General features: G+C 28.9%; 2 protein-coding genes across 2 annotated transcripts; both read right to left on the bottom strand.

The window, feature by feature from the left end:
• Positions 1–1,805: 1,805 nt before the first annotated feature.
• Positions 1,806–5,270, bottom strand: GLTP1 (glycolipid transfer protein 1). The gene is made up of 7 exons (XM_039022307.2): positions 4,965–5,270; positions 4,578–4,707; positions 4,178–4,233; positions 3,605–3,735; positions 3,014–3,149; positions 2,461–2,592; positions 1,806–2,174 (listed from the first exon to the last, which is right to left on the bottom strand). The coding sequence occupies exons 2-7, from the start codon at positions 4,693–4,695 to the stop codon at positions 2,139–2,141; spliced, it is 609 nt and encodes a 202-aa protein (XP_038878235.1). The 5' UTR covers positions 4,696–4,707; positions 4,965–5,270; the 3' UTR covers positions 1,806–2,138.
• Positions 5,271–10,440: 5,170 nt separating this feature from the next.
• LOC120070722 (uncharacterized) lies at positions 10,441–11,646 on the bottom strand. The gene is made up of 2 exons (XM_039022578.2): positions 11,300–11,646; positions 10,441–10,830 (listed from the first exon to the last, which is right to left on the bottom strand). Exons 1-2 carry the CDS (start codon positions 11,432–11,434, stop codon positions 10,606–10,608), a joined length of 360 nt encoding a protein of 119 aa, XP_038878506.1. The 5' UTR covers positions 11,435–11,646; the 3' UTR covers positions 10,441–10,605.
• Positions 11,647–12,555: the final 909 nt, after the last annotated feature.

The raw sequence follows: 12,555 nt of genomic DNA on the forward strand, positions 1-12,555 counted from the left end.
AAATAAATTATTTTATTAGGTTTTTTCTTAATTATATTTTTTTTTAAAAGGTTGGTGTATTTCTCTAGTTATTATTGTAATTGGAATACCAGATGGAGCTTTCTCATCCAAACACTTCTTTTATTACCTTAATTTCAGAATGCTATTTTAAATTTGAGTTTCTAAAAACAATATACAAGTACAAATCTTTCTTGTTTTTTTTTTTTTCTCTCTCTAAAGAAAAACTAATATACTTGTTTGTTTTTAGTATTTATTTTTTTTAGGAAGAAAAACTTGTCTAGTCAGGTTTTTTTGGGGCGGATCAATTTAGAGATGCTTTTAAGATTCTTACTAAAATTTTAAATTACGGGTCGTTTTGTTTTGTTTTGTTTTTCTAATTTAAAGAATGGTGTTTATTTACTAATAATTTGCTTTGCTTTGTGATCAATTTTAACATAAACTTTATGAGTTTTAACCAAAATCTGGAAATTTAAAGTTTTAAGCCGTGTAGACGATTTCCTAGATAATTTTGTTTATATATACAAAGTGTTTCAAAATTTTAAATTTCATAATTGTGGCTCGGTTCGATAATGAATTTGTTTTTGTTTTTGTTTTTTTCATGATAAAAACTAAAAGATATGGGTGAGTAATATTTATAAGATTAATTTTTAAAAACAAAAAGCTAATGCCTATTTGGTATCCATTTTGTTTTTTAAAATTAAGTCTATATCATCTACGTTTCTTACCATGATTTGCATCTTTCTTAATTACAATTGTTGAATTCTTAGCCAAATTCAAAAAACAAAAAACTTTTTAAAAGCTACTTTTTTTAGTTCTTAAAATTTGGTTTTGATTTTTTAAACTATTGATGAAAAGTAGATAATAAAGTAAGAATATTGGAAGTGTAAGTAGTGTTTATAGACTTAATTTTCAAAAATTAAAATAAGAAACAAAATGATTACCAAATGGGGTCTAAAAATTTAATGGTTATTAAATGGCATCTATATTAAAAAAGTTTTTTTTTTAAATAAATATAATATTTCATATTATAAACTTAATTTTTTTTATTAAATTAAAATATGTATAATATAATATTTTGAATTATATGATGTTGTCAAATAATGATTATTTTTTTTAAAAAAAGAAAAAAACAGGTTCATAAATTAATTAATAATAGTTTATACTCGACCAAACATATTTTTAACCATGGTTTAAATTGAGATCGACTTTATAAATATGCTACAAACATCTAAAAAATATAATTTTATTTTTATTAAATTTTTATTTTCCAACAAAAGTAAAAACAAAATGTTGATTTTATAATTTTATGTATATTTTAATCATTTGATAAATATTTTTTTTTTGAAAAATAAGTTTCTAAGCTCTACTTTCACATCTAAATTTGTATATTATATTGTCTGCTTTCTATTAATGTTTTAAAAAATTAAGCTAAAATTTGAATAAAAAAAAGGTAGTTCTTGAAAACTTATTTTTATTTATAGATTTCGATTAAGAACTCAAATGTTTCTTCAAGAAAGATAAAAAACATGATAAGAAATGAAGAGTAAACAAACATAAATTTAAAGAACAAAAAACTGAAGATAAAATTATTATCAAATTGAGCCTTAATAAATTTAATTTAATATTAAAATATCACATTTTATCGTTTTTCAACGACAAAGATGTTTTGACATTTTACAAGACGCACGGTTAAATGGAGAGAAAACAAACATAAAATAATAATCATTCGAGTTAAGGAGAGTTGATCGAAATGGTAGGGAAATGAATATATATATATATATGGATAATAGTGTATACGGTCAGAATGATCATAATAAAGATAACTTTCCATTGTTTCCAATATTAGAACAATCAGACTCGAAGGTATTTAAAGAGGATTTTACAAGATTCAAATTCCCGTTAGAACATAAAATGTGATCATTCTGAAGAGCCCAGTTGTGATTCGACACACAACAAAAGCACATAAAAATAGAAACATAGGATTACCAAATCAAAGAAAATAAGATCAAAAGTCTAACGATTATGTCTCAATTTAGGGATGTCAAAGGGATCTCAAATAAGCCATCATATAAGCGCATAGAGGATGTCACAATATAAAGGCGAAGAGTTCATCTTCATTTTCAGCAATAACCAGCCTCTCATGAAGCCTTGAGATCGTCCATGCCAACACTAGCCTGTGAAAGAGAGTATTTCTATTATAAAGATATGAAAATCACATTTGAACACGTAAAATTAATTGTTAAAGGCATATTTCAGAGTGACAAAAACATGCCCTGCTGAGACACTGAAGATATATTTTAATCTATTGTTCCATAACAAATGACATGACAAATTCATTAAGAAAAAGTAAGAGATTGAAAAGACTTGGAAATTCAATCCAAAACTAAATTTCAGATAATTGAACTAGTTGTATCAAGTTTGAAAGTTTTTGTTGATCTCCGGGAATTTGGGGAATCTTACCAGAAACTTGTGAATCTCTTGGAGGAGAGGTGAAAAACTTGTACAAAATTTCTCTATGTCGGCTTCAACATTGCCAGTGCCTGATATAACTTCCATAAACTTCTTACGATCAGGAGCAAGCTTCATGGCAACCTACAATTTCAGTATCTGATTAGAATCAAAGTACAATTTCTCATAACCCGAATCATGGATTGAAGGATATACAATAACATTTAGTTGATCCAAACATTATAGGTGTATTTGAAGCAGTAGAAGGTTTAATAAAATTTGCCAGGATTCTGTAGCTCGTATCTTTTGCAACATGGTTTTGCTTCTTGAAATGTGAACTATTACATCTTGCTCATGAGGGATGAAAAAGCATTAGACCCAAAAGAAGCTTGTAACACCATATTCCAGAAATAAAACTGTAGGAATATGCTTTGGGAGTTTAGCCAACTACTTCAGTGCATTTTTAAGCTTCTATAGAATTCCTAAAATTGGGGGGGGGGTTGTGAATCTCCTCATATACCAAAGAATTTTAAAATCAAATTAATGGGGGGCACCAGAGGATTACACTGAAACTTGAACTGGCCAGCCAACCATGCCACTTTTTCAAAGTCTTGCCATAGGCTTCTGTACAGGCACGAGACATTGTCCAATCCTGATGCTCCAGTAAGTTGCGAAACAGTTCTACCAAGAAATCTATTGCTCTGAACAGGATCAAGATATGCAAGTAGAACCAAAGTGTGTTAATAAAATTGATCCAAATTTGCAGTTTTATCCTAGACTTGTGCATTATTTTCTAGAAAGGAAAAAGAGCAATTTGGTTCAATCATTCACACTCCAGATGCAAGTAAAAATCAATTCCTTGAATTAAGAAGTACAAAGAATCGCATTGAAAATCCTAACTCGCAAGTCATAAGCAATGCAATAACCAAGAAAAATGCAAGTATACACATCCAGAGGGGGTAGAGGAAAACTGAAGTATCTCATGGAAGATGGAGGAGGCTTCCTCACCAATTAGATTTTCGTTTTGTAGCCTTTAGTGACAAACATAGTTAAATTTTTAAATGCTTCCCTTCAAAAGCTTATTTTTTTTTTATAAGTAACAAAGTTGCGCCAGAACCAAAACAAAACAACAAATTCAATGCAGACATTGTCTAACCTTGTCAACCAAAGAAGACCATTTGTGCAACTGGACGATCCTTTTGCAGTTTTAATTTCAATCTCGGGTTTCACCAAGTTATACAAGTAGTTGAATGCAGGTGGGTTGCTAGCATACTTGGACTCCAATCTCTACAGTTACAAACGGTAAGGTGAAGAAAACATAAATGCTACAGCATTAAGTGGACTATAACAAAAGCACAAGCATGATATGATGCCAAAAACTTGAGAACTGGAAAGGCATGCATTTGTCTCCCTTTCAGGGGCACAAAAAACACTTGCATCTATGTCTCACAAATGCAAATGTTTCGCATGTAGGTATGCAAGTTGCTCATTTACTCCAATCTTATTTGGAAAATAATAAATAAATTAGCTAGTCCTATGGCCAGTGATAAGGATTATTAGCCTACAAATTAAAATAAGATAGACATATATAATTAAGTAAACAAATGCCTAAACAAATGGCCTCATAGACAATAGGTTGCCATAAACTGGCCTCATAGACAATCATATTCTAAAAACTTAGTTCAAACTACTTAATGAATATGACAAGATTATGGCATGTACATCTTACCGATATGTTGCCTCCAATGTCAGTTTTAACAAGTGCCATAGAAGCTCCAAACTTGTCTGCATTAGAAATTATTGAGACATTAGTTTTAAGAACGACAATTTGTAAAGCTCATCAGTTTGTGGTAACCTGATTATGAGATTGCAATTTTCAGTAGGAATTCAATTATTGATATAAAAACAACCGACTTTGAAGATCACAGAAACCTTTAGGAGACAAATCTAGTTCTTTTAGTCCACCAACAAAGAAATGCCAGTCTACTAACATCAAGTAGGCAAATGATAAACTCCACATCTATCTCCTAGACAAACTTTTCTCTTTACTCAAAACGAAATCATATGTAGCCAAACGCCAGGAAACTAGAGAGAAGTTTTAAAAGGCAAAAGGGATCAGGAGGCTGCACCAATAACAGGCAGAATATGTTTGCACGCTTCCAAGAAAGGCTTGGTCAAAATCTCCCCGGCATCAGATTTGACATGCTGAATTCCTTCCAAGGCAGGGCTGAACACAGTTACCTCCATTTTTATGCTTTGCTGCATTCGAACAAATTCATGAATCCCTCACAGAGATCAAACAGTTAGAAACTAATAAAATTTCCGACAGATTCCTTCACGAATGGAACAGAAAAGAAGAAGCAATTCAACATCGCAAAAACATACTTCAATTTCATATAGCTTGTATCGGAAACGAAAATTAACGGGAAAAAACAGAGAAAGGAAATGAGATCAATAGATAAATCAAGCAGATCAGAGCGTAGAGCGGAAAAGAAAGCAGTGAAATGCATACTTACAGTAAGAAAAGATGGTTTTTTGGGCTTTGAGAGGTGTGATCGGAGCAATGGGAGTTAAAACTGAAAAGAGGATGAACGGAGAGAGGAGGAAGATATCGGAAAAGATGGGATTCGATTAGTAACAGAAGTTTTCAGAATCTCTCTCTCTCTTCCAATTTTAGGGGTGTTGTTTTCACGACGCCAGACGAGAATCTCTATTTCTTTCTTCTTTTTTTTTTTTTTTCTGCCTTATTGCATCAATTCAAAATATATCAAAATGAAAATCAAATATAACCGTACCATTTGATAAGTATTTGATTTGGGTTTAAATCCTACCTTACTTCTTGTATTTTTTATTTTGATTTATTCTAATCCTTATATTCTCCATTTTTATTCATTTTAGTTTCTTTATTTTCAAAATATTCATTTTATTCTCGTAACTTTAAAAAAAATGACTATTTTAATCCCTTAAAATTGAAAATAAAAGACTAAAATAGTTACTTTTTAAAAATATAATAACAAAAATAAGTCAAAGTTAAAAGTATAATGATTAAAATGAACCATTAAAGTTGAAAATATAATAACCAAATTAAATCAAAACGAACCAAAACTCAAGGTACAAGGACTAAAATAGTATTAAACTTTTTGTTTTTAAGGTCTATTTTCTCTCTTTTCTTATAATAGTTTCCGTAAATCTTAAATAGAAGAGTTGAATTTTAAGTTTTTTTTTTTTTTTTTTTTTTTAGAAAAAAGAATTGTTTAAAACTATTTCTTATTTTTTTCGTTTCTTCTATTTCTTGTTTTTAAGATTCTGCCTTGTTTGATAACTATTCTCATTTCTTGTTTTTAAAATTTGAAAACCGTTTTTGAAGATAGTAAAAAATGAGAAATCATTTTTTAGAATTTTACCAAACTATTGAAATTATTTATAAGTATTATAAAAATATAAGCACTAAATTCTAACTTTTAAAATTATAAAGATTAAAGGAAAATTTTTACCGATAGAAAAAATGTCAAACTATTTACAAAAATAGGAAAAAGATATTGTTAGAACTTCTGTGAGTATCTATCAGTGATAGTTTATATCACTTATAACACTAATAGACTTCTACCCGTCTCTATAAAAGAAAATTAAATTTTGTTATTATGTGTAAATAATTTCTTTTAATTTTCTATTTTTGAAAATCCTCAAGATTAAATTCATTTGTTTTTTCAAATCATAGATATGAAATTTACAATGTAACTATATAAATTATCAATTTAGTCATGAAACATTATACTCTCTACCCTTATATTATATTGTGGTCGTACATGTACCAACAAAATTTTAAAAAAAATTCAAAGCAATGTATTCATGCGTAAGCCGGCAGCGGCAAATACGCAACAATATGCCCACTACGCATTATTGTTACGTTACACTGCAATTTGCATATCTTTGGAGACTTGACCCAACAATCCACAAAAATCATTAGTTGTGTCATTTCGATGGTTTAATTTTAATAATTGTAAAAGTACGAGAGCTCGATTCTTAAAATTAAAAAATTTGATGATATAACTACAACTACCAACTATACTTTTCAATGTAATTTTTGTAATTTAACCTTAATTTTATTTTTAGGTCTGGGTTTGTATTCAATAAAAATATTCACACTTTAAACATTTTGTTGGGGTAATTTTTATTTTTACTTTTATACACTTATTATTTTATATTCAATTTAAACACATCTCAATGATCAAAATATCACTATCTTTTAATATAGGAATGAGATTTCAGATCTTAATAGGTATTTAATTTACGCATCTATCTCCATTAAAAAGTCATATGTTAAATTTTTAGTTTGTAATGTAATATGCTACAAAGAAAAAAAAGGAAAACTTTTATTGTTTTTTAAGACTCTAAAAACACATGCTACACAAATTAAGTCGATTAAAATTGGAATCAAATTATACTATGGGAGGACCCCACAATAAAAGTGGATATTTTTGTTTGGTAAGAAGAAAATTAGATATCAAAGAAAGTATTGAGATATAAAATGAACGGTGGGGAAATATAAATAAGGGATTGGGGATGATATTCCTAAGAATAAAAAATTTGGAATTCATGTAGTTTATGTCTATGATAGAGATATAACTCTTGAGAACACAACCAACCCCATTTTTCATTTTTCTAAAATATAGTTTCATTTTTTATAGGAAGAATAAAATTCATCAAATAGAAACAAGAACTATAAACCATTTAATTTATAAAGTAATGTAGGAATATTACACCGTTTATCATAGGTCCACATTAATATAAGGCATAAAATATCCACTATCAATAAAGGTTCGCAATATCAATGTGAATGAAAATATTGAAGTCTTAATTTTATGGAAATATAGATGAATTTTTTGAAATAATTGATGGAAATTGATGGAAAATCGTTACGAATAGTTAAGATTATTGCTTAATTAGACAACAGTTGACCATTTTTATCATCATTTCTATAAAGTAAGACAATATTTAGATGTATATTGTAAATGTTTATGTAAATATCGATCCGAGAGCAAGGATTTTTAAAAAGAAATGGAAAAATATTTACAAAATAATATAAATTTAGAAATGTTTTAAAGTGAATTATGTGAAATGAAATTTTTAGATGGTAAAAGAAAAAAATTCACATCAATTCAAATTTGAATTTTGAGGTGAGATATATGAAATTTTAATGAAAAAAATATTAAATTATGTTAAAAAAATAAATATAGATTCTTTTTGTGGTTTTTTTTAAAAAAAAATTCAATTTTTCTAAAATCTTTCCAATTGAAAATAAAGTTAAAAATTGAGAAAATTAGAAATTAGAAAAATTAGTACATTAAATAAGTTTTATCTTTTGTCGACGATCACATTGACATGAAAAAATATACAATATGTATAATAAGATCATAAAATTGAAAAACTTTTAACTAAATTAACATAGTTAATTAAAAAAAATAGCGAACTTTTCATCAAAATTTGGAAATTTTCTCGAAAGGGGAAAAATCAAATTTTACCCGTACATAAATTTAGAGATTTTGATGGAATTTTTCCACCATGATAATAAGTCATTGTATACATTTTTTTCTCTTTATGAGAAGGTGATCGTAAACATTTATTTTTACACATCATTAAAAACTTATTAAAACTAAATGTTAGATGTTTTTATTTTGGAGTTTTTGAGAATAACTATAAGCAAGTGTGAAAAATATCTTTCCTCTTTTTCTTTTTACTTTTTCTTTGTTGAGATTACTTTTGCAAAGGCATCATATTCCCGCATCCATCGTTAGTAGCATCATACTATCAATATTGTACATTTGTTAGGTAGTAGGTACACAACTTAGTTTTTTTAGAAAAAAAATTCTTCGAATGAATCTCAAACTTAGGCGGTAATGAAAACAAAAGATCATCAATAATAACATCGTAAAATCAATTGGAATATTAGCAATCCAACTTGCTCAAACTCAAGGCGACAACAAAAACAAAAGATCACCAATAATAACATCGCAAATTCAATTGAAGAATTAGCGACCCAACTTCTCCCAAAATTTTCTAAATGAGAAGAAACAATAAAGCCTAAACTCAGGACGGCAATGGAAAAAAAACGATCATCAATGATAACATCGCAAATCCAATTAGAAAATTAGCAACCTAACTTCTTTCAAAATCTTCTGAATAAGAAGAAACACAAGGATTAAAAAAAAAAAAAAAAGGCAGCATAACGAGCTAATGTACAACCCGATTCCTAGCATTGAAAAAATGAGAAAGAGACATTTTCCCAACGACTCGCCAAAACATCGATCTCATGAATTGCATTCTTCACTCCAATAAAGTCCAACGAGTAGTTGTTTATCAGATTGACTAACTCCTTGGCATCAAATTCAACAACAATAAAGGTGGGGAATATCGAGAGAAACAAAATTATTGAGGCTCTAAAAAACATCTTAGGCTTAAGTAGTCCGACACAAATAGGAGATCCTAATCACGAACGACCCACCCCACCTCTCCACAATGCTTCACAGAGTTTCAAGAGTCATTGACATTCATCTTCCATTCGTTTGATCAATGAGATACCAAGAGACTTGACTCGTCGAGCTCTCCACTTCAATAGCCTATAAATTACCATACCACACATGAGCCAAGTCATCAAGGAACACGTTTAACTTACTTTGAATTTGTTCTAATGAGACTATAGCGCTATTGATATTAATTAACGTTCCGATAATTCTATAGATACATATAATAGTAATGTCCTTACAACAATCCACCTCTCTCCAAACTTATCCACCATCAATCTCCAAAACTCAGACGGAGACCAATCATATCTACAAACAGAAAATGAAGGACTCGTGTTAGAGAGATAGATAAGCTAGATTCTCTTGATAAATTCACAGTTCCATAGCCCTATATGGTTATATTCTAAATTATAGGTTTTCTAGAAATCTTCTACCAATTATTATACTATGTTTTAGAAAGCACTTTAAAATATTTTTAGATTTTTTTATTTTTTTTCCCTATTGAGGTGATTTCTGGTGAATATATTAGATAATAAAAATAAAAAGGGAATGTCATGGAATTGAGAAATCAATTAATCCACTATCAAGTTTTGCCAAACACCATCAAATTTTATTTTATATGGAATGGTCCTAATTCATATGGAGGATATGAAAGCATGGGTAAAAAAGATTTAGAGAATTGAAAGTTACGACTATACCAACAAGATATATCCTTTTTAATTTTCGATGGCTCAATCATAGAAATTCCAAAATTAAGCATGGTTAGCTTGAAATAATTATATGTTGGGTGATTTCTTGAGAATTTTTCTAAGAAACATGTGAGTTAGGACAAAACATGCTAAAAGACCAATGCTAGTTTTTTAGGACAATATTCACTTTTATAATCAATTTAAAATAAGTAAGGTTAATATTGCCAAGTCGTAGGGTAATATCAGGGTTATCAACTATCAAATACAAATTCAAAATTTTAGGTTTGAGGTGTTACAATTTCTAACAATTTTTTATAAAAGTACAATACGAGTGAGAATAAAGATTAAAACCCTTTGGCCTCTATTGATCAAGGATATACACTTTAACAAGTTAACTTAGCTTTGCTGCTTTCTCATAAGGTGCTTATTGTTTAATAGATTTCTTTAACTACTAAATTTTATGTATAAAAAAATTGAAATTTCCGAAATTAGTAAACATACACACACAAAAAAAAAAGGTTTTTAGACATAAAATTGAAAAATTAGAGTCTTACACTTTTTTAAAAAAGTTTTGTGGTTCATAATTAACCACTTCAACAACCAAATTAGTAATTTAACTAGATTTTTAGATAGCGATTTTGATAGGAAGAAAATATAAAATTTACCATATTCGAGTTAATTTTTTTAAGTTCAACAATATATTGGATAGAGATATATTCAAATTATTTTAACGTGTTAATCAATAGTACATGTTTTGATTAGTTAAATTAGGTCGGAGTCGATTAAGCTATTAAATTTTCTCGATAAAAGAAGAGTATAGAGAGGTAAATAGAGATGATGAGAACTTAGAGAGATGGTGGTGCCATATATTTTTTCTTTTGAAGCACCAAAATACAAAATTGAAAAAGGGAGAGAAAGATGTGGAAAAATTTAGGGGAAAAAAAAGACTAGAGGAGTTGGGGTGGGTATTTGATGGAGTTCTTAAGAAGCTTCTTAGTTGCAGCATCAGGAAGATTGATTCCACAAATATCAGCCAATCTGATGAGATAAAGCAACACATCAGAAAGTTCTTCCCCAAGATGCTCTTTATCTGATTCCTCCCAATCTGGTAGCCCTTTCTCCACTTCCCCTCTCCATTGGAATATTTCTGATAGCTCTCCTACTTCTCCTACCTACAACTTCATACATATTACTTTGCCCTATATTTCAAAATCCGAATACGGAACATGCATCTACCAGTGATTTAAAATGAAAATTGAGATCCAAACACTGCCATAATGTTTCAAGTAATTGTCACACATGTTGTTCCTAGTCTCAATTTCCAATTCTTTCTAACATAATATTCTAACAAAAATCTACTTCAAAGGTGATTTTTGAAACGTTTATGACAGATCAAGATTAATATTGTAAATTTTAAAAGAATATGAGTATCTTTTAAACAAATGACAAAATAAAAGGGCATTTTTATAGTTTAACTAAAATATATTAGTGATATATATATATATATATATAGTTATACCTTCTCTTTCACCTCAAACCACAAATTTGTAGTAGTAGTAATAATAATAATATAAAAAGAAACTCTTGATTTGAAATTTAAATATGCAGTGTAATTGAGAGAAAAGAGAGAAGAAAAATGACCATGGCAAGGAGAAGGTTTCTAGGACTATGATATTTCTCCCAATTTCTGGCCTTGGCAAACTCCTCGAGCTTCGACGAGAGGTCCTTGAGGCTAATGTCGTCTACGCCGATATCGACCTGCTTGCCTCCTCCCATGGCTGCTTTGCTTGAGAAATTTGTGTTACTTTTGTGTAAAATGGCAATGGGAGAAGGAAGGAGCCCTCTTGGCTTTATAGGAAGAAAAATTACAATGAAATTGTCTGTTATGGCAATTAAGGTTTATTTGGCAACATGAGGAAAAAAAAAGAGAAAAGACAAGTGGGGAAAGCAAATGACATGAGATTCCTCCATATATGCTATGCTGGCTTAATATTCCATTATTAACCTTCACCTTTTTAATCGCCACTTTTTTTTTTTTTTTTTTAACTACCTTTTTGGTCATAAATTTCATGAGTACCCGTTTAATTTTTATTTAGTAAAATAAAATAAAAGGAAATGTGAAAAAATTATAAATCAAATATAATAAAGAAAAAAATGGAATAAATTAAAATTAAAGTTATTTGAAAAAGAAAAAAAAAAAAGAGGAAACGTTTGTTTAAAACTAATGGTGGGCATGTAAAACTTTAATATAAAAAAATATATTGATGACACATGTCACTCATGCATAGGGAGAGGCATGGAAGCATATTACTAGAATTTTACTTCAAGTTTGAAAAGAGTTTTACTTTAATTTGATCCTTAGAAATTCAAGATTTATCTTTTTAACCTTAATTTTTTAAAGGTAATGATTAGTTGCACCAAATTCCATACAACTCTTTTTATGTGTAAAAGAAATAAATAACAATATTTTTTTTTAATTGTTACATGATAAATTTTTATTAGGTTCAATTTGGACTGCACCTAAATTTTTTATTTTTTTTTTATTTTTTAATAAGTACTCACTTTCAATCATGTTCAAGACTATAGATTTAATTTATTAGTCATAATTAATTAGCTTTCAATAATTTTTTTTATAAATGTTATAATTAATTTAAAAAATTCACAATGTAATTGTTATGGGTGATTTTGGACCGAAGGGTATAATTCGCATTTAGAAACGACAAGGTCAAGTAGACGTGTGATATGCGCCAAAAGTGAAAACTGAGAACCAAAATGCACCAAGGAAAAGAGGGCTTGCTTGGGCTTGGCCAAGACCGAGCTTTGCCAAATGCCTAACAGGGCATGCATTACGCATGTCCCAGCCCAAAAGAGTGTTTTGGGCTTGAAATATAGCCAAA

The sequence above is a fragment of the Benincasa hispida genome, chromosome 1 (genome assembly GCF_027475165.1).
Source record: "Benincasa hispida cultivar pf3 chromosome 1, pf3_genome.v1.1, whole genome shotgun sequence".
In the NCBI taxonomy this organism is placed as follows: Eukaryota; Viridiplantae; Streptophyta; class Magnoliopsida; order Cucurbitales; family Cucurbitaceae; genus Benincasa; species Benincasa hispida.

What these genes read in the sequence shown, in the direction of transcription:
- GLTP1 (XM_039022307.2), bottom strand. Translation starts at nt 4,695, where the DNA reads ATGGAGGTAACTGTGTTCAGCCCTGCCTTGGAAGGAATTCAGCATGTC. An exon ending in ACATATTCTGCCTGTTATTG is followed by an intron (nt 4,234 to 4,577) that starts GTGCAGCCTCCT and finishes TTTCTAATGCAG; the next exon opens with ACAAGTTTGGAGCTTCTATG. An exon ending in AAGAGATTCACAAGTTTCTG is followed by an intron (nt 2,175 to 2,460) that starts GTAAGATTCCCC and finishes TCTCTTTCACAG; the next exon opens with GCTAGTGTTGGCATGGACGA.
- LOC120070722 (XM_039022578.2), bottom strand. Translation starts at nt 11,434, where the DNA reads ATGGGAGGAGGCAAGCAGGTCGATATCGGCGTAGACGACATTAGCCTC. An exon ending in GAAACCTTCTCCTTGCCATG is followed by an intron (nt 10,831 to 11,299) that starts GTCATTTTTCTT and finishes ATGAAGTTGTAG; the next exon opens with GTAGGAGAAGTAGGAGAGCT.